Genomic DNA, 22,250 nt, shown 5'->3' on the forward strand with positions numbered 1-22,250 from the left:
GTACTAGAGGTTGTACAGGCCAGTTTGTTGTTCACCCTTGAATTCTTTTGGAATTGCTGGTTATATACCACCTGCTTTTGATGATGTGTTGCTATTAATTTTGCCTATATGTTCCATAACCTATATGTTCTATACTGACTCTTTCAAGACACAACCTCTGGTCAGTCCCCCCATAAAGAAGAGATGACTTGGGAATCTCATCCACCTCTGCTGTAATGAACACAGATGTAAAGAATTAATTTAGATTTTCTGTTATTTTCTCCGTAGGCTCCTTTAAATTTCTTTTAATTTTCCTGGTGCTGCAGACTGCCTGGCAGGCTTCCAGAGCCTGAAGTGTTTGAAAAGGGATTTATTATTAGATTTTATGCCTTATGCAAGTTGTTCCTCAAACCCTTTTGGCCTGTCTCATGGTGTGGTTTACTTTTCATCTGTCACAAGTTTGGATTCTATTTTCAATGTTAGGCACAAATTTAGCTTTTGGAAGGATGCTTCTGAAAAGCTGTCCCCAGCAACGGGCTCCCTTGTCCCTGCTGCTTAACCATGGCAAGTTGCTTCTTCCCCTTATATGCATTTGCCTTGAGCCTCCCATATGGTATCCTTAAAGTCTCCATGTAACCCTCAAAGATGTAATTATTTTAGCTGCCCCTCCATTTTTAACAAGCTTCCTCAGTTTTAGGTAGGGTTTTTTTGGTTGGTGGGTAGGGGTTTTTTTGTTGTTTTGTGTTGGGTGGGGTTTTTTTGTGTGTGGTTTGTTTTTTTTTTTTTTTTTTTTAATGAAAGCACTTATTGGTGGCCTTTTTTTGGCTTGTCTTCAAGGGCTTTATGTAAGGAAGGAACATTGCCATGCCCTGCAGTGGACTATGCCCACAGCACCTTATAACACTCCTCTTGCCTTCTTGGACAGTACACAGTACTATATTAAACTTCTGCTTCTGGCTGCAGGGATTTTAACCCTAGTGACATCTGGAAACACCTAGGAAACCTTCTTTAAAAATCAGGAACTCCAGAAAAACCTTTGAACAAAAGGGTATTGTGTCCATGCAGGAGACTCATGCTGAACATCTAGACTTGCAGTTGATTGGCTGTAGTCCATTTTGTCTTCCTTGCCAGAATCTCAGCATCATGGCAACCTTGCTCTCTTCATGTCAAGGCATCTTCAAGCAGTCACTGACACCACCATGGCTGACAGGTCCTTAAAAATGACTATACCATGATGACAGCTCAGGAGTGAATATGTTTGCATTAGCAGATTTATCTTCCTTGGCATGCTGGCACTGACAGTTATGGCTAGGGATTCCCTTCCTTCTGCTTCTCTACCTCATCTCCCCTCTCCCTTGAAGGCAAGGCTGTTTACCAGCATCTCTGCTGCATATAGGAGAGATCTGTGACTGTAAGGGCCCTGAGTACATCTTCCCCATGTCCCTTCCCACCACCCTGGGGGTTTGTCTGGATGAGCTCAGCAACAACTTTTCTAAGTAGCTATGAGGCCTTGAGAAGCCTCCGTGGATGCTTGCCCCTCATTCTTTCCCATGCTGCTTTAAAATTCACGCTCTTGTCCTTAGTGTCTGCCTGAACTATGCTGCATCTATGCTTGTGCCTACCCTCTCTGATCCTTACCCACTGGTTTGACTTCTGGTTTGAGCTGTCCTGTCACTACAGGCTTGCCTGGCAACCTGGCCTGTTGCCTGAAATGTTGGTGAACTTCATCTGCTCTTCTTGCTCAGGTATTTTGGAATTTGATGACTCTCAGCTCCTAGCTTTACTTTCCATATGGAACAGTCTGTCCCTGCTGCTTCCTGACAGTCATACTGGTCAGATGGTAAAAAGCAGAGACTGAGAAAATAAATGAGTGATGGAAGGCAAAAGGATAGGGAGATAAATATTCAAGCATTACAACATAGAAAGAAAAAATATGTTTTAAGGGAGGACATATGATATAGTGGCGAGATCCCTGCCTCTGTCCCTGCACTGAAAATGAGAAATAATGAAGAGAAAAAGACTATTTTGGTCAAACTAAAGAAGAGAATAAAATCACATGCCTGTACAGAAATGCTGGGCAATTAGGCTGTCAGGAGTGGCTGAGATTGGCCCAGTGCAACTTTAAGACAAGAATGAGAAAAAAGCAGAACTGTTTAGATAAGAGAAATGGAGGAACAAAGAAAAAGATTTATATACCTAATCACTGGCATTTGTGCAGCAGCATATAGAGGTGAAAATCCCTGTAGTGCTTTCCATACCACAACTGCTTTTTTTGGTGGTAGCAAAGAAGAGCATGGATATTGAAGTGGTAGTTCTGTGGTATTCATGTAAAGCAGTGTTAAAAATTTGTAGTAGTTCTATGTGAATGTTATGGTCACATCTCTACAGTAGTGACAGAGAAGTCTATGGGAACTGGACAGCAGCAGGAAAACCATGCATCACCTCTGAAAGAATGCCACTGCCACATACCTTTCTTTGCAACCTCAGATCGTCACAATGTTTATGTACAGCAAAGTACTTTGAACACACTCAAAATCCATGGCAAAACATGTAGCATCTCACGAAACTGTTGCCATAACAGTTTGTAAGCTTCATTTGCGGCAGTGGCAGGAGTCTGGGGTGCATTTCAACAGCTAGTGTTTCTGCAACAAGCCCACTGGTTCTTTGAGGGCTTTGGGGCCACCAGCTTTGCCCACAAGGAGGGGAAGAACTATGCAGCAGATGGAGCATCTATCTGAGCATTTCACCAGGAGGTTGCAGAGGGCAGAGTGCCGAGGCTGTGCGCAGCAGTGCTCCTGAGGCACCGTTCTTCAGAGCTGCAGTTGCTATGGAACTGCAAACTTATTCTGCAGTGTCTGAAAAGATAAGCAGCTCTGTAAGGACTCTGGAGCCACATTGCAGCAGTAAAAGCATAGAACTGTTCTGTAGATGTACTGTAACCATGGCACTGCAAACCTCTGCAGGGAGGTGTGAATCATACAACAGTTAAACGCTGGTGCTGAAACCCGCAGTATGACAAAGCATGCAGGTCTACAGATTATTTGTATCTGGATCATGGCAAAACTTGCCTGCAGCACCAGCTGTAGTATAGAAATCCTTGTCTGGGCTTTCCAACAGAAGCTTAAGTTCCAGCACTCCATTGGGATGACAAGTGTGTGGCTCTACAACCTCTCTTGAGAAGTGCATGCAGGATGCAATAGATAGCCTGACGACACACCCCTATTTTCTACCCTGTGCCTAGAGAAAGCACCTGTTTCATGCACTGAGATAGAGCGGTGAGCTGTCCTGTACCCACCCTCCTGCTCTTGGCCCGCTCAGCCAGGCTCTGAAGTGCAGCCCATACAGTAAGCCCGTTTCAGGGGAAGGCTGCTGCAGGCAAGCTGATTGCCAAGCAAATGGCCAATTTACTGCCAGTGCTAGTGATGTCTATCGGGAATTTTCTACTCTGCTCATTCCAAACTTGTAAATAGAACAATGACAGGGTGAGTCACTCATTTAGAAGTGCTGTGGTCAAATGAAAGAACCGGGAGATAAGGGTGTGAGTTACTCCAACTTCGTGTGAACGATGCACGTCTGGGTAACGCTAAAAAGATTGACAAGAGGGGCGCATCCTGCCCCAGAGGGTGCCAAAAGATGAAGGATAGTCTGAGAATAACGAAGTCAGCAAAAATCGGCAGTAGCTGGAGAAAAGATAAAGGTAGTGGGGGGAGACTGCGACCACTGACTCAATTTAAGACCAAGAAGACTTGCTCCCCCTCACCCTTTGAGCTTGCGCAGAATTGTTAAAAGACGCTGTAAGTTTCAATCCAGAGGAGGCACGTTGTTAACCAGTGAGGGACAAAGCAGTAAGAAACTAACCAATGGTCACTACAGTAAATGTGCATTCGTGTAGTCGGAAGGGTATAAATACACTGAAGTTCTCCGGAACGGCGTGCTGGCCTCGGTGAACTGCCACGCCGCACCGCGCTCCGCGCAGGCACGGAATCAATAAAAAACCCCACCCTGTGCTCTGCGCCTATACCGGCGTGCTGCACACCGGGCAAGCGGCCCCGCCTGTGGGCAGCACCAGAACTCATTCGTCGCTGTTAGTCTTTTCTCCCTCCTCGTCAGGATCAAACTCCCCGATTTCCCGCCGCCAGCGCGGCGCCGCTGGCCGCGCCCCCGGCCACGCCCCTGGCCACGCCCGCCTCGTGCCCGCCTCGGCTCTCCCGCCGGCGCTCGGGGCTCCGGTGCGGCTGCGCGCGCAGGGCCGCGCTCCGCCGCGGGTGGCACGAGCTGTGCGCGTGCGCGGCGGGCAGGAAGCTGGACCCGGGGGTGGCGGCGGGGGGGCGGGCGTTGCGCCGGCATGGCGGAGGCGCGGCCCGGCGCAGGTGAGCGCGGCGGCCGGCGGCCGTGTGGCGGGAGGGGGGAGCTGTGTGGCGGGGTCGGGGGTGGGGTGGGCGCGGGGGGGAGGAGCTGCGGCCGCCTTGCCGCAGCGGTGCCGGCGGGCCGAGGGCCGTGCCCTGGCGGCGGGCGAGCGCTGGCGTGTCCGAGGGGCGCGGGCTGCGGCACTGTCGCCACCTGTTGCCGCCGCCCCGCCCCCGCCCGCCGCAACTTCGCGGCACCGGTGGCGTCCAAAATGGCTGGACTCGGCTTTGCCGCAGGGCCCGCGAGGGAAACTTTGCCTGAGGAGGTGGAGGAGCGCGCGAGCTTCTCGAGTGCCAGAAACGAACGGGAGCGCCCGCAAAAAATACAAAGAGCCGGTTGGTTTCTGTAGAACTTGCTGCTTCCTGCCCGCCCGTGCGACCCGGCAGCGGTCACAGCCCCCGGGCCGCTGGAAAACGGCGGCGTTTCGTGGGTTCTGAGACCGGAGGTCTGGGGTGCGCAGGAGGTGACTGCCTGGAGCCGGTGCCGCCCGCTCGGGGGGGATGAGGCGTGGGCTCACGGGCGGAGAGCGGCGGCCGGGACCCGGCCGGCAGCGGGACTGAATGCCAAAAGTGCAAGAAAAGATTTTTTTTCCGTTTGTTTCTTGATGGGATGGAGATGGGCCCACAGTTGCCTTGCGGGAAGCGGAATGGCCTGGGACGTGGTTCAGAGAGCAGAGACTGATAGTTCAGTCAAGAGAAGCTGGTGCATGCGCGTGTCTGCTTGCCTGTTTATCTTCCGTGCTGTCAGGCTACGAGTCAGCTCTAGTCCTGAAAACCTTTTGTACAGTGTATATATATTGGAATGAAGGGTCTTAAATAGGTATACCAAGCAAGAAATAGCTTTATTGAAGGCAGTAGATTAGTCTAGATGGCACACCGTTCCTACATTTGCTTTATAATACTTAAGCTAACACAGATACTGTTACATGGCATTCAGTTCTGCAGCTTATTCCTTGTTATGATAATACATACTATGTTATCAAGAATCATCTCGTGGGGAATTTTCAAATTGAGCTTGTGCAATATTAGGATGGGAACTGGCTTTTACCCTGCAGCTTCGTGGATAGAGTGAGTGTATGATTTTGAGAGCATAAATATGGAAGATATTTCTGCTCTCAGTGTAGATATGGGGAAGCAGCTGAAGTCAAAGAATGACGGCTTGGTCATGACAGATGTGCAGCCCATCCAGGGTATTTTGCCGCTAGTGAACTATTATTGAGGCCCAGGGATATATGAGACAAAGGGGAAGAATGTAAGAAATGAGGCAATTGTAGAATGATTATTCACGTTAATATGCCATTCTAGTTTCCAGCCCTGTGTGCCTTGAAGGGACAGGTCATATTTGCATTTAATAGCCACGAATGGATTTTTTTCCCATCAGTTGCCATAATAGCTGTTGAATGTAGTTTTGGTTTTTTTCCTTCACAATGACACTTTCATTATACGTGGTACAATGCATCATTAAACTGATGATATCAGGGAGTTGCTATGAAAGCACTGAGTAGCACACTGTAAGGGTGACAGGAAAGTGAAAACTTATATGTTTATTCTCCTTAATGCAAAATCCATTCTGTAGAAGATACTTCTCTTAGGATGATGAAGCTACTTATGGTGAAGTTACATTTCTTTACCTACTTTTATATTTCTCCTATGCCATTTTGAAATGAGTTAGCTAAAGCTTCATGTTCTGTTCAAAATGTGGATGCTGTGAGTTTGGACGGTAGCATAAAAAGACAAAAACGTAGTACTGTGTGCCTGTATACACAGCGGGCTAACTAGCTGGAAAGCAGCTCTGCAGACAGGGACCTTGGGGTCCTGGGTGGACTGTAAGCAGACCATGAGTCAGCAACGCACCCTGTCTGCAAGGGAGGCCAACAGTATCCTAGACTACATTAGGAAGAGTGTTGACAGTTTGTCAAGGGAGGTGCACCTTCCCCTCTGCTCAGCACTGGTGAGGCCACCCCTGGAGCATTGTTTCTGGTTCTGGGCTCCCCATGCAAGGAAGACATGGACATAGTGGAGTGAGACCAGCAAAGGGCCATAAAGATGATTAAGGCATTGAAGCATCCCTCATACGAGGAGAGGCTGAGAGAGCTGGAACCGTTCTGTCTGGAGAAGTCTCAGAGTGATCTTAGTGCAGTGTACAAATACCTGGCAGGAGGGAGTAAAGGATATGGAACCAGATTTTTCTCAGTGGTACTAAGTTAAAGGACAGGAGGCAAAAGGTACAAATTAAACCACATGAAATTCTATCTGAACACAAGAAGAAGCCTTTTTACTGTGAGGATTGTCATACATTGGAACAGGTTGCTCAGAGAGTTCGTGGCCTCTCTGTCATAAAAGATACTCAAAACCCGGCTGGACACAGTCGTGGGCAACTTGCTCTAGCTGACCCTGTTTGAGCAGGGTCCTTGCACTAGATGATCTCAAGATTCCAATGTCAGCCGTTCTGTGATGATGATTTTGCATGTTAATATTTCTCAATTCTGGCAAGAGTTGCAGAAAGGGAGCGTATCTTTTATTAGATAAGCTATTATAGTTGGAATAAGCAGTAAGTTTTGGGCAGGCAGATTATTTTGCATACAAATGGGTTGCACTGCTTGAGTCTTTAAGCCTGAAACAGTCTAACTTCCATTTAGGAAGAAATCCAACCTTCTGTAAATCTCTGTTGTGTCTGCAAATGACAGGATGCTCTAAGTGAATGCATAAAGTGATCAGAGAAGAAGAAAAGATCAAGCTTGTTCTGTGAGGAAGAGGTTTAAAGCTCCCAGTGGTATGGGAGAAGCCTCGCATTTCCATAATGCACCATTCCTGTTGGTTTTTCTTTTTTGTGGTACAGTGTAATACTGATACCGTAAGACTTGCAGGGAGTGTCTTCCCTGTAACTTGTCTTTTGTGTCCAGCTGACTGGACCATTTCTTGTCTGGATGTATGCAGTGCAGACAAATAGATTGTTGTGTATGCACTCTGTCCTGTCATCAATCTTTAGGTGAAAGAATAGCTTATTTGAATTTCTTTAAGCCTGAAGACATCTGTCCTGAAATTACCTTTGTCTTCTATTGGGAGCTGGTATATGAACGGAACATATAATCATAGAATATCCAGAGTTGGAAGGGACTCACAAGGGTCATTGAGTCCAACTCCTGACTCCTCACAGGGCAACATAAAAGTTAAACTAGGTACTTAAGACCATTATCCAAACACTTCTAGAACACTGAAAGGCTTGGGGCCATGGCTGCTTGCCTGAGAAACTTTTTCCAGTGCTTGACCATCCTGTCATTGAAGAACTTTTTCCTAGTACTACCCAATCTGAACTTCCCCTGATGCAGCTTTAAGCCATTCCTTCACATCCTGTCACTGGCCTTCAGGGAGATCAGCACTTCCCTCTCTGCTCCCCCTCATAAGGAAGCTGTAGACAGCAGTGAGATCACCGCTAGTATCCTCTGCTGCTTCTCATAAGTCATGTCTTCTAGCCTTTTTACCATCCTTGTTGCCCTCCTTTGGACACCTTCTGATATGTTTAAATCTTGCATTGTGGAGACCAAAACTGCGTACAGCACTCTATTATTTTTGGTTGAATTTATGGGTATCTTAATAAGAAGTGGTCAATTAAGAAATAAGTGGTCCAGTCAGAAAGACTGGTACTAATCAGTGTTTTTTATTTAGTTCCAGTTTTGTATTGATCTAAAGCTTCAGAATGAGAGTGAGAGTTCTTCCTATCTGAGAGGTAGAGCTGAATTAGTTTAAGAATAAAGTACTGCCTCTGACACCTGTACAAGAGTATACAGTGTAGCCCCAACCTATTATAATTTTTTCTGGCTGGACTTTGTCAATATTTTTTTTCTTTCTTATATTTATTCTTAATTATCAACTTCATATAGTCTCTGCCTAATTGAAGCACATTGTTTAATGGCCCCTCAAAATCTAATTGGAATTTAGCTCGCTGATACCATGCTAAGAAATGTCACTTAGGCAGGATGTCTTTAAGTGACACATTCAGATATCATTACTGTTGTCTTCATAAAAGAAGTACCTAAGTTAATAACTTTGGTTGTACTGGTCCCCAAAATAATCTGTTTTAGAAGCAGAACTTGTACTTATTAAAATGAGACGTGCTTAATAATTTGTTTCATATTTTTAAAAGTGTGCTTACCAATTTATTTTTCTGAAGGATAGTTCACACAGACTGCCTAACTTTGCCAGGGCATTTTGGTTTGTCCACATTAATGCTGAAGGCTGTAATGTTATGGCAGAACAGGCATGAAACCATATGAGTTTCATATGCTTCATTTTAATTCACATTCAAGCTCTTAAGGATGTTAACATTTGGAATGTAGAGGTTGTTTCTAAAGGTACTGTGATTTTCTTTGTTTTATAGAAATATGGACTATCTAGATTTGGAAGTTCCCTTTTTCTTGGGATTTTTGTACAGGTAGACATGTCAGAAGGAATTAGAGCCAGTGTTAGCTACTGATTATTATACTTGTGTATGTATTTTGCTGCTTCTTATCTTGGCAGACAGAAATCAGTTTTAGTAGAATTCACCACTTTGGAAATTTTTATAATGTAAAAGCTGACAGTAAGAATAGGAATCCTACTCATGGGTGATATAAAAAGCCCTAATGAATTATTCATATTTTGGAGGTGCTTTTAAATATCTGAATCCTGGTTTCCCATCTGTTTCTTCAAACTTAATAGATTATTTGGAAAGTGCTTTCAAAAATACCACTTCCACAGCTACATTTCAAGTCCTGGTTATGCTTCTTGGAGAGCATGCTCAAAAGTCAATTTGGCTGCATTTTAGAAAACCAGCATTTTAAAGCCATAAACAGCATGGGTTTTTATGTCAGTATAAGACAGTATGTTTTACTGATCTACAAAACATACTCAAGCTTATTTACTGCATTCATTTGAAAGCCTTCTGCAGCAATTCTTTTTATAATTCATGTATGCATTTTATATACTGCATCTCGTAACTGAAGAAACAATGGTCTTTAATAATAGAACATACTCTTTAGAGGCAAACTGCGAGATTTTTGAAAAACATGTTTTTATTAACCATTAAGAAGTCATTTGGTTTACCTTGTTGCATCTGTCTACTAGACTATATTTTTTTAGTGTATATAAAAGGAATCTTAAGCCAACTAATGAAATGTGTTGTTTCAAATAAGGTTTATTTGTAATTACAGGATTACATCCTGTCTTCAACTCAAAATATGTGGAACTATTTTAAGTAATGTATACTGAATGACTGCTCTTTACATTATAAAGGACTGCAATTTATGTTTGTAGTCTTCTTTATTAGTGATAGAAAAGAAACTGGCAAAACATTGGAAGAACTGAAAGGAAGTATGGTTGTAGAAAGTAAAAAAGGATAACTTTATCTTTTGAGTTCTTTACACAGAATATGCATGCTAAGAGGAGAAAAATAGTATGTTTCCAGGGAATCTGCTTGCAGTCTAGATTTTTTCAGATGTATAAGCCTAATATTTTGTACCTACTAGGGTCTGCAGTTCTAATGATAGAATAGAGTAGTTCAGCTGGAAGGGACCTACAGCGGTCATTGAGTCCAACTGCCTGACCACTTCAGGGCTGACCAAAAGTTATAGCATGCTGTTAAGGGCAGTGTTCAAATGCCTCTTAAATACTGATCAGCATGGGGCATTGACCACTTCTACAGGAAGCCTGTTCCAGGGTTTGACTATCCTCTCAGTAAAGAAATGCTTCTTTAATGTCAAGTCTGAAGCTCCCCTGACAAACACGACTTTGAGTCATTCGCACGGATCCTGGCATTGGCAGTTAGAGAGAAGAGATCAGCACCTCTCCGCTTCCCCTCCCCTTCAGTTAAGATTGATTCTCAACTCAATACCCAGGTGTTTTGAAAGACCTCTGTCTGGTGTTCTGATTCTGTTGTCTCAAATTCAGGTTTTCAGCTTGAAAAACCCCAAATGTTTTGTATTTGCCATTTATATGTAGTATAATAATAATATATAGTATTATATAACATATAAGAATATGTTATATTAGTAACATATGCCATAATATTAATATCTTTTAATAGATTATATAAAAATAATTAATACATAATACTATACAATTATATATAACAACATATATTGTCTTTACAAAGACAGAAAACCAAAGTGATATCAGCTGAGTCTCTCTTTAGAATCAAGTATGGGTTAGGTTAAGAACATCCTTAAATGTAATTTTTAATTCCTAACTTTTAGTAACCTTAAAGCTTCACTTCCACAAAGTTGTATAGTATATTTTTTTCTTTGGCCACCAAATTCCTCATATTAGTTATGACCTTTCATAGTGGTTTACAAAAAACTACTTTGCTTGAAAGTAAATGAAATTCACTGAATATGGTAATGCTTTCAAGTGTTCTGGCTTGTTCTTCCCTTCAAAATGTTAATTTCCACAATCTGTACTGAAAAGTGAAAATAATAGGTGTTTGAGAGACCCAGATAGCATTAGCCTTTTGGAGAGTTTTTTATATTCATAGCTCAAGTGCTTCGTTTGTTCTTTGAATGGTCCTGAACAAGGAATAAACTGCATTTACCCTACTGTTAGAGGTAATTTACCAAATCGTAAAATGGATGCTATCTCCATGAGATTTTAGAAGACTCTTCTCTTTTTTTGCACTATTGTGTAAGACTTCATCTGCCACAGCCCATTAACCTGTCCCTGATACTCACCTGATGACTGCTGTTGCAGGCAGGCCCCACTGGCACGATGTGATATGAAATTGAGCAACATGAGATTTGTAATGTGCACCTCTTTCTTTTATTTAGAGACCTAGAAATAACAGGATAGTCATCAACCACTCAAGTAGAACCATGGTTGATGCTGATGGCCTCCTAACAGGAAAAATACTGCAAAGCTGCCCTGGGTAGTCCCTCTACCACTTACTGTGTCTATATGTAGAGCAGTGTAATCAGTGTTCATGCAGGCATTTACTATTGCTACTTTTTGGCTGATGGATTTTAATTTGTTTGAAGTTCTTTGTAATATTAAAATCTCAGATGTAGACATCGTATTTAAAGGATCCCTTTTTCTTCAGGTTTGTGTGTAAACATGCTAGGAAAAAAACCTCAGCCACATGTTAAACACTGATTATCACACTTGCATGTCTTGTATACATACTTCAAATGTTTTTCTTCATTCTAGATCATCACAGTCTTTCTCTAAAGGTTACAAGAGAAGGTAACTTCCACAAAGCACTATGTGATTTGACTCTGGTTTCTGGAAACTGTTTTCAGTTCTGTCAAGTGAGGGATTGATTGAACTTCTGGGCCTTTACATGTATGGTAGTTTTGGTGAAATCATATGTTTATTTAATAGTCTTATATGTCTGTTTTTATTTTTTTCACCTTTTAGGTTCATTGAATTTCAATCCTGATGCTGCTGATTCTATTCCAGGAGAAGGACAACCTACAGATACAAATTGGGTAAATAAAGATAGGAAAGACTCCAACAGTGTTCAGAACAGAAGTAAGTTACCATTTCCTAGTCTGTCCTCTGAAAGAGGTAGAGATTATGAAAGCTCTTCCTCAAAGCATCATGGCTTTTGTAATCCAGACAGTCAGTATGGGAATTCTGAAGACTTCCACCAGTATTTTAGTACCAGTAAAAGTTTGAAGAATCGCAACTTGCAAAGCCAGAGATGGCACAGATCAAGAAATGATAGCGCACATGCTAGAAGTAAGATAAGGCAAACTACTGCCGATGCTGCTGCAGGTGCAGGAATTACAGATGCTGCAGTAGTACCTGGGCGAAGAGCACCTCCTAGAGGGTACAATGACTTTCTCTCCTCAGAGAGTGACAGGGAGGTACCTAATGCAGATAGCAGAGGAGCAAAGCCAAAGAAAACACATCTAATGCATGCATCTGGAAGAGGTTTCAGGGAGAAGGGAAAGCAAGTACATGACCGCGAAAAGAGAGTGAGCTCTAAACAGAAAGTGGAGCTGTTTGAAAATGTTCCATCTTTGGATTTGACTCAGTCTGATTCTTCAGAATCATCTGTTGGAAAGGCATTCTGTGATGCACCTGTTGGTAGTGCGGATGAACAGAAAGGCTACAATTATGTAAACAAAAGATATCCCCGGAAGCCTGTGTGGAATAAACCCCCAGTAGAAAAGGAGTGTCAGAAAAGACATGATTCTCACCGTAGTAAAAATACAAGAGTAGGTAAGAAGTCTTCTCTTGCATATGCTCCAAAAGATAAAAATGAGAGGAAGAAAGAAATCTCTGATCACAAGAATGAGGAAAACTTGACCAGTGAAATCAGGCATCAGTTGTCTGATTCTGTCAGATGTAATGGAAGAAAGTTCCTGCTAAAGGGGGATCAGGCACCTGCCCTTCATTTCAGCTGGACCCAATACTGGAAAAAGCAAAGTGATGTACCAAAAAACAAAGAAACTCATACAGGTAAGCTTTCTAGCCTGTCCTGTACTCCTGTATTAAAGATATGTTCTCGAATAATTTAAACCGCATTTACCTTTGACTAGTTGAAGAGGCTTATTATTTCCCATTAGGTCAAGATCAGTTTCAGAGGGTAGAATTAAATGTAAATGTGTGGTTTCCCAGTGGGGAGGTGTTCTGTAAGTTTACTAGGGAAGAGCAGTTTTTGTTTAATTTTTTTTCTTATTTTTTTCACTGCAAAACTACCAATGATGACCTGGCTAGGCACTGTGTTAAAACATATGTTGAGGGAGTGGGGAGTAAAATTCTGAGTGTTTTGAACAATGAGACTTGAGGAACAATCCCAAAACAGATTTTTGCAGAATAAATTTTCTCATGTTTTATGTAGAAATAGGAGAATGCCAGATTGCTCCTAATGGGATTTTTTGCTCTTCTTTTTTTCAGCAGTAGTAGGAAAAAGTAATTAGAACTAGAGAAAGTCTCTGGATGCTATTTTTGGAAGTTGAGAATAGAAGCATGTGCTGTTGAGAGTGTAAAGCAGACCTACAGGTTTTGACTGTCTGAGTGAATTTTGTGCCAACTCATACCATTAGGGACTTAAAACATTAAATGGAAATCAGCTGAATCTTTGCAGTGCACAGTACTGGTTTCCATTCCTAGACAACCTAGGTAGCTTTTTCTTACTGTTTTAGATAAGTTTAAGTGTGTGCAGAGAAAATAGTCTCATATTATTCATGGTACCTAGCAGAAGTAGTCCTATTTTTTTTTTCAGAGGCAATAAGGAGAGAGGTTGTCCTTTGATTTTTTTTTTTTTTTTCATTTTGTTTTTTGTTCCTTTCCAGTTGAACAAACACTAACAATTATATTCAGTTGGTTTTTACTAAGCATCTCAACCTGGTCTTCTGCTGCCCAGAATGAGAGATGAGTAGACTAGTTCTTGTTACCTTAACTGTGGTATTGAATCTTTTGAAGATTTTGCTTCTCTCTTATCTCTTTCAGAGCTGAGAAATTAGTAGCATAATTGGGAAGCATAAGATAGCTCCACTCAGAAACTTTGTTCCCTTATGAGGAGCTCAAGGATCAAGATATTTTTTGATGTTTTTTAACTTAAATATACTAACTTTCATGCTTCTGGGTTCTACTTGAATAATAAAATTAAAAGATACCTTAGTCTTTCTACCAGCATTATCATTAAATGAAAAACATCATAGGCAATAAGCAGGAAGAGAAATAGTAATCTTAAAGAATTTACCCCTCCAAAATGACAGTCTTTCTTTGCATGGTTGAGTTGGGAGCTATTTTGGAAACAGTATCTGCCACTATTTTCAGGGGACTGAGTCTGCTCTTCTATATTATCTATTGGACAGCTATCCTTTCTGAGCATGGTATAGCTTTAGTCTTCTGTAGAAAAAGTAGTATGGTTTAGGTGAGAATGCTTTCTTTGCAGCAGGTAATATTCATGGGGCACTGAAAGCAGAAGTGACTTAATTCTAAATCTTGTGGTGCTTGTTGCAGGAGGACTGGAAAAGAAGCTTGAAAGTGCTTATCTCCTATTAAGGAGGGCAAACTGTGTTAACACTTCCAAGTTTCCAGGCAACCATGGGCTTGCTTTCAGTCATGTGTAGTACAAGCACATTTTGAATTGATAGTAATTTTTCTTTTGTTATTTTCATTTTTTTGTCCATTATGAGTTCTAATTTCCCTTGTATTGACACCATCTAAAATTGGTACGTTTTTACACTTGTAATTAAGATATTTTAAAATTCTAGGCATAGATTAAATAACATTTCTGAGGTATATTCGGTAACCTTACCTTGATGGAAGAGTTAATCTGGCAGAATTGAAATCAGGTGGCACCTTTGTTATGGTTGCTCATCTAACTATGTTTTCAGGCTGTTTTGTCTTTTTTATGGAGCTCTTGCTTTATTTTCAAAGTACTTTTTCCTGTTCTTTCTTATGGCTCAAAAGGCCCTGTACTTTGACTGTTGTTTCCCAGTGATTTCACTCCTAAAGCAATTAGTTTGAGGATCTTATTGCTGTAATCCAGGTACTTCTCTGTTAATATTTGTTGTGTGGTCTTCCAGGAATACTGGAGGCTGGGAATTACATTTAATATTGGCTGCAACTTCTGTAATTAAGAGCTTTAAGCTTTTTGATTTAAACTTTATGCGAAGATAAATTTCCCGTATAAAGTGATGAGTAAAATCTCAAACTTCTGCCAAGCTTAAATCTACTAACCAATTTGCAATATCAGAATGGTTGTTATTCGTCAACAGGAATTATTGTTGCCAGTTTTATGGGAATCTCATACTCCCTCTTCCTGCTCTGAAGCTAGAGAAATTCATACCAAGTATCAAACTGGAACCTTCCAGGAGTTCACTAATGCCTTGCTTATAGCCACACAGGAAAAATAAGTTCTGTTATAATTTAGATGAAACATTGGAAATTCATTTGGATTCTGTTTCTTGGCTATGTGATGTTTCATGCACAAGTAATTTATTTTATTTGCAGGGTCGCTGATTGAACAGCTGACCACAGAGAAGTATGAGTGCATGGTATGCTGTGAGGTGGTCCGAATAGTAGCCCCAGTGTGGAGCTGTCAGAATTGTTACCATGTTTTCCATCTGAATTGCATTAAGAAGTGGGCACGATCACCAGCTTCACAGGCTGAAGGTTGGTATTCTCTTGCACACATTTTCTCTCAAATACACATAATAGCAAAGTTCATGTGTTTCTTATGTTGGGAAACTTCTTATAAATATTGCTTAAGGTAATCAGTAAGCTGTGAACAAAGCAAGTTTTAAATAAAAATTCTTTTTTCAGGGTTTTTTGGATGCTTTGTATAATCCTCCTAACTGTTTTGATTCTTTTTAGTATTCTAGCTATAACTAATTTCCAGGTTTGGGTACATAAGATCACTCAAATTGGTGCCTCAAGATGCAAAGCTCTTTGGCTGTGTTTTTACACACCAAGAAATATCTCATCTCTTGTTTGTGCTTGGCTGAGCAGTCAAACAGAAGCAGTACTCCAAGCATTAGTTGCCTGCTTTTATTCAACCCGCTTCTTAGTTCTGTTCTCAGATAAAGTACTTCTGAAATCCATTACTGATACCATGCACTGAAATTAAATTCAGAGAAGACAGAAACCTTATGCCTTTGTCATTAGCTTAAACTGTTTCGGATTTTTTGTGTGATACCAGTCTTTGAAACTCATACCTCTACATTCTGCCCTTTGAATGCTTTGGTGTAAGTTAAGGCTGAATTGCAGCCTCTCTGCTGTGTTCAGTTGTGTGATGTAGACACACTCTGAAGACTGTAATGTTAATCTTGAAGTAGGGTTAATTTTTTCTGTAACCACCTTGTTTGGCTTTATCATTTTTCATGCGTCCTTCTGTCTCTCTGTATAGACCAAGGAAATGGAGTCTGTCAGCTACTTCCAGATGTTTGACAGAAGTTCTTACAGACTGTAAATCTCTTGCAGACAGGATTAGTTGCAACGTTCTTGGATTTCTGAAGATGAATACACAGACTTCTGGGTAGGACTGGCCATAGTTCATAGAGTAGAAAAGTTAGAAACACCACCACAACATACGAAACATAAAGGCATTGGAATGTTTGAGAAGGGAACAGATTTTTGGGTAAGACTGATATCCCAAGCCAAACTCCTAGCTGTTTTTGTGTCACCACCTTCAGAGCTGATTTATCTCCCTAAAACAGCTTACTGCTTGATCAGGAGGGTGTCTGCTTGTGTAAGGGTGGTTTTACTTATCTGTCAAGACAGTGCTCTTAGATGATTGAATCCTGACAGCATTTCAAGTAGCAGTATCTTTGGACCATTTACTTTTCTTGTAAGAATTTGTAGACTACATGTGTTACAGTATCCTGTGTATGAGAGAACTTGAGCTAATCATTAATTGAAATTAAAAGTGGTGGCCTCAGTATAACTGATTCTATAGCTCCATTAAGGACACTGATGCATATTTCTTGACCTGCAAGGCCCTGCTACCCTATCTTGATTAGAACTTGTACTTCAGTGTGTATTTGTTTTATGGTAGGCTGTTTCAGCGTAGATTCTACTTCCCAGGCTTTATATAATGTTGGAGAATTCACTAGAACCCTGGCAATAATTATTGTTTACTGGAGGAGAAATAGGACACTGTAATCTACCTAACACAATAATTTGCTGTTTTTCTGGAAGGGGAAAACCCCCTTTTTTCTGGACATGATCTACTTGAAATCTGCTTGATTCTGCAAATGTTATAATGAATTGCAGAAAATTTCCTAATCTCAGTACCCTGACTTTTCACTGCTATGCTTCACTTCCAGCCTAGTGAGAATATTTTGTTCATTAGATCAGTTTTGAGTGTCAGTTCTTTTATGTTTTTGAAGCAACTGAATGTTTCAGTGAGAAGGTCCCTCCATTTGGGGCCTTAAAGCAGCTCTTATTTCTGCAGCACGTAGTAGGAGGCTGAAAGTATGCACGTGTACATAATTCCCCCACAAATTTTTGTCATCGCAGCATTGTATCAGATAAATCCTGAATACTTGGATGAAGTAGGTAACACCCTTGGTGGGATATCTTCTCGTGTAGTTCCATCTTCCAGATCAATAGTAACGGTTATCTGTTATGAGGGAAAAGCAGGTGCGAGTTGCTCAGGGACAAGGCACAACACTCAGCAAGTGAAAGCTTTGGATTTTCACCAAGGTGGGAGCCCTGGGACACCAGTGCTAATCAGATGGGGACCCAGCACAAAGGAACCCTACTTGGGAGTGAAGCTCAAAGTAATGTACTGCACGGATGGATAGTAAATCTTGCGCCGATTAACATATCATACATATGCCATGTCCTGTTTTGCTCATTAGTGAACTTGATGTAATGTGGATGCCGTTGTCCAAATTCTGGGATCCGCAGATAGCCATCAGGTTGGCACCCATGCACAGGTGGGTGCAGATGACGGTGATAAATGAGCTATTCTGGGTTACTGTGTCAGTGAGATAAAATGTGCTTGGGACTCCACATACTCAGGTGGGAAGAAGTGAAGAATTATCCTGGGTTACTGTAAAAAAGTCTTCTTGCACCCTTCTTCTCAGGGACTCCTTCAGATGCATTTCACTGAAGGTGTCTTCCCTCAGAAACTTCTTTGCCTTCTATTGTCCTGGTGGTCATCTGGAAAATGACTTCTAGTTTGGCCAAACCAGGTAAAAGAATCTCCTGATTATCTGTGGGGAGTCATAGTGCATTGCTCTATTCTTGGTTTGCTTACATTAGAGTTGTGGTTGACATCCAGAGTTCAGTATTGTGTATTTCTACAGTGTAGGCTGTCATCAGCACTCAGAGCTAGAGAATGGATTTTCATTGTGTATTAGAGATGTCCTGGTCTGGAGGAGGAGAAGCTCTGCCAAACACCACTTTGCCATCATGTAGAAAGATTATTTTCTATAAGGAAGAACATAACTTTCTCCTTAAGAAGCATTTTTACTAACATATTGCATTATGTCTAAGAGGAATATGACCTTTAGATATTGCACAGCTAAGGTCAGTCTGACAAGAATACCTGCATTGCCCACAAGATCTTTTACTTTGTTATGTTTATGAAGGAAGAAATTGTTGTCTCTTGCCCCCTTCCTCCTTCTACATCTTTTAAAAACAGCTGCTTCAGTGGTGATTGACTTGCGCCCATACGTTGAAGGAACAAAAGTTTAAGCCATTTGCTCCCTTCTTTGCAGGGAAGGTAATTTTACTGGTATTTTAATTTTATCTGGAAGGATTGAAAATATTTTGAGTTATTACAACTGTCTCTCTATTCTGCCCCCTCTGTTGCCCCTGCCCTCCACTTCCAGGTGAGCTAGTACTTTGTACCAATATTGGCCTCTGAGATGGCTTCTGAGTTTCAGTGGTCAGAATATGAATCTACTTGCCTTTTTTTCTTTTCTCTTTTTTCCTTTTTTTTTTTCCTTTTTTTTTCTTAGGTAATGGTGTTCAAGGGCTGAAGCCATTCTGTGTGCCTTGGTTATTAGAGATGTCACTTTTTTGTTACTGGGACAAAATCTTTTGATTATGTCTAGCTGAGAAGTCAAAGCAATAATTTATTCTGATACAGATTATCTCATTGGAGAACTGTATAAAACCTTTTAGAAATGGTAACATGAAACTGCTAGTCTTGATTCTAGTATATTCTGCTACAGTTGAAGTGACTGAAATTTGTTTAGAGTTTTTTTAATGTACCTAGCATTGTATATATGTTGAAAATTCCTGTTGCACTGCTGCCTGTGGAAACATAGCCTTTTAGCATTCACTCTTTATTCCAGCAGATGTATTTGGATCTTTTCTTATGTAATCACCTATGACTCATCTAGGCAAGCATGTAAAGAGGAAAGTTGCTTATTTGAAACTGCATGTAAAGATCCATAGTCTTTATATATAATTCTCAGCTCTTCCTACTCAACGTTCTTTTGAGCTCCTTGATCCTTTATAGTTCTGGAAACTGAGGAGATTATTCACTGTGCCCTTATGACAACAGGTATGCAATAGAAAGGGGTAGGATTCTGGGCATGCTACCACAGATAAAAGAATTTTGTGGCTGAAAGTGCTGCAAGTAGGGATGCTTGCAATATGAAAGTGTATGGAAGAAATTTTGGTAAATAATTACAAGTAAGGAATATTTATCCTAAAAGGAGAAAGAAGATAGAAAATACTAAACCAACCTCTAGTAAACAGGACTGAGATGTATTGATTTTGCTTAGACAACTGTCCTTCTGGTGGCTTTGGTTGGAATTCTGCCTACTTTGCTCCTATTCATGAGAAGATTTATGAGAGTGGGATGTTGATTCTGTAGGGTCATCCTCATTCTCACTTTCTTCAGTGATCAGGATTTGTAAGGAGTAGTTACAGGACCACAAATGTGGATGTCGGGAGTCATCCTACTGTCATTCTATCCTACTGTAATTTCAGCTGAATCGAGGAAGAAAGCTTATATTTCTTGTATTTTTAGAGGAGGGCAACCATGCATGTTCCTTGTGGGTCGACTCACATGAATATAGTTATGTCTTAGAGAGGAGCAAAGGATAATCAAGGATTAAGAAGAACGAAATATATCTTGAAATGGTATTTTGCTTGGTAAAAGGTTCCTATTTTACAAGCACCTTCACTATACTCTAGAGAAACTGGTACTTGTAGAAGACGAGGCATCCTGCTCCAGGAGAGCTATTGATAGAAGAGGCCTTCTGCTGGCCTCCTGAAGCTTTGATGATAGGCTTACCTTCACAGCTTTTGAAGAACATAATGAAAGAAATTTTGTTGTTAATGTAATAGTTAAGTATACTGTACAAAGTAATCCCATAGAGAATCCCTTAGGGTTTAGTATGCTGGCTTTGGGAGGAGCCACGTAAGGTGCTAACAGCTTTGTCAGCAGATACCCCTCTTGGTCCCCTGCTGCGAGGTTTTACCTGTAGCCTTTAATGCTTCTTTCTGATATGCTTCAGCTTGTAGCAGTCCAAGAAAAAAAAAAACCAAACGTGGTCAGAAAATGCAAGTTGGTCTTGAGTATGAATATGAGAGTATACTCCTTGTGCCACTGTCTTACAGCTGCTCAGGCCATAACTGTACAGTGCTCTGCAGCAGTCTTGGTGACATAGTGATATGAGCCAGAATAACAAAGGGTATGAATATGCACTAAGTATTGAAAAGAGTAGACATGCTTTAGATTTGCCTTTCAAGAGTGTCAAGGCAATCTGTAATCTGGATCATTTCCAGTTTGTGAAAATCATTAACGGTTGTGAATTATGATGGTTAACATAAGAAGTCTCCAGTTAATTGATAGTGAACCTAGGAGGCATACCTGTCATTGCAGTGCTGTTGTCTTGTCACACATAGGGTTTCCTGTTCACAATCCCTTCTGCATTCGTAATGTGAAAATAACATAAATCTTGGTCATGTTTCTTTATCACAAAGTACAGTTCTAAAATCACAGCTTTATTAATTCACCAGCACTGAACTGATTGGTTAAGCAAGATAGTAAGAGCTAATCAGTTTATGGTTTTATATCTATTAAAAGAATATTTCTCTCTATCCTCCCTGCCCCCCCCCCCCCCCCCCCCCCCCTTTGTCTTCAGTAATGCACTCTCACTAGTATTCTTCATAGCCAGGTATGTGTTGAATTTGGGAAACATCTTAGTGAATGTTCCTTTCCTTACACTGAAGTTCTTCCTTTACTGCTAACCAACACCCTCTTGGAATGCAGAAGCAAGGAAACTACTATTCAGTAGTATTGACCTTTAATTAAATTATTCTGGTTTATATAGCATTAATTTATTCTGTAGGTGAAGCAATACTAAATTGATCATCTACAAGACACGTAAGATCTTAACATGAGAGGACAGTGGAAAGGAAAGTACAGGTGGTAGTTAAGACTATAGGTAATTATATTTTTCTCGCTAATTTCCCATACTCTTAACACTTCATCACATCTTTAGATATGGTGAAGACTCTGTGTAGTCTTGTAGAATGTCTTATAGCAGGTTACATGACCGTAGAAAAATTGCAATTTAAAAATTTGTTCTTGCCTCTGTATAAAGCTGAAGCCTGGTCAAATAAACTACCATTGATGTATTTATGCTGTTACTGTATAAAATGCATTTTTAGTAACCTGCTTTCTCACCACTTCTGGGTAAATCGAGAAACTTAGTTTAGTTGCAGCTGTGGTAAGAAACAAGCCGAGAGCAATTATTCAAGGTTTGCAAATTAGCTCTTTTATTTACTTCAAGTAATTTTTCTTTATTTTTTTTTATTTACAGATGGTAATAGTGGTTGGAGATGTCCAGCTTGTCAGAATGCTTCTACGCAAGTTCCTAAAACTTACACTTGTTTCTGTGGTGGGTTTCTTGCTTGCTTTTGCAAAGAAAAACAATTTGCTGCTTGTTTGCTTACATTCCTGAAATTTAACCTTGTTTAAAACTTTATTGACGCTGGAAGGTGGCTGCACAGAGAAGCACACATGTTGCTTAAAACATTAAAAAAATGAAAAATCATAAGTGATATTTTCATATCACTATGTAAAAAATAGTGATTTTTATAGAATAAGGATAGAATTCGACTGCTATCCTACCATTTTTCCTCCTGTAGGAGGACCGAAATAACCTGCATGTGTTATGTCTGTGTGACAAGATACACCAAAATAATACACAATTCAAGCATACAACTGTCTAAACCTTTAAATTAGTTCAGTAATACTGTCATTTATGTTGCTTCGGGACACATAAAGATTAAATAGGAAGTAAAATTCAGACTTTTCAGACCTTTATGTAGACACATGTTTAATAAAAGGTAAATGAAGTGAGTACAACACTCATTAAGCCATTAAGTATATGACAAAAAGGGAGAAATATGTTACTTAATTGCATATGTGCAAATAAATTTCATTTGGGATTTACCCTTTTGAAA

At 40.8% G+C, this 22,250-nt stretch overlaps 1 protein-coding gene across 5 annotated transcripts in view; it reads left to right on the top strand.

The window, feature by feature from the left end:
* The first annotated feature begins 4,260 nt into the window (after window positions 1–4,260).
* The window catches only part of NFX1 (nuclear transcription factor, X-box binding 1), a 70,100-nt gene continuing 52,110 nt past the window's right edge, over window positions 4,261–22,250 (top strand). For 4 of the 5 annotated variants that reach the window (XR_012633177.1, XR_012633178.1, XM_074899820.1 and 1 more), the window contains exons 1-4: window positions 4,582–4,721; window positions 11,769–12,818; window positions 15,324–15,485; window positions 21,605–21,682. Coding sequence is in view for 3 of the 5 variants with exons in the window: in XM_074899820.1 (XP_074755921.1) it covers window positions 4,598–4,721; window positions 11,769–12,818; window positions 15,324–15,485; window positions 21,605–21,682 (1,414 nt within the window). In the remaining 2 variants the exon portion in view is untranslated. Of the gene's footprint in view, window positions 4,350–4,581; window positions 4,722–11,768; window positions 12,819–15,323; window positions 15,486–21,604; window positions 21,683–22,250 lie in introns of those variants that run through there. The other variant, XM_074899821.1, reaches the window with a different exon arrangement.

The sequence above is a fragment of the Athene noctua genome, chromosome 2, assembly GCF_965140245.1.
Source record: "Athene noctua chromosome 2, bAthNoc1.hap1.1, whole genome shotgun sequence".
Taxonomy (NCBI): Eukaryota; Metazoa; Chordata; class Aves; order Strigiformes; family Strigidae; genus Athene; species Athene noctua.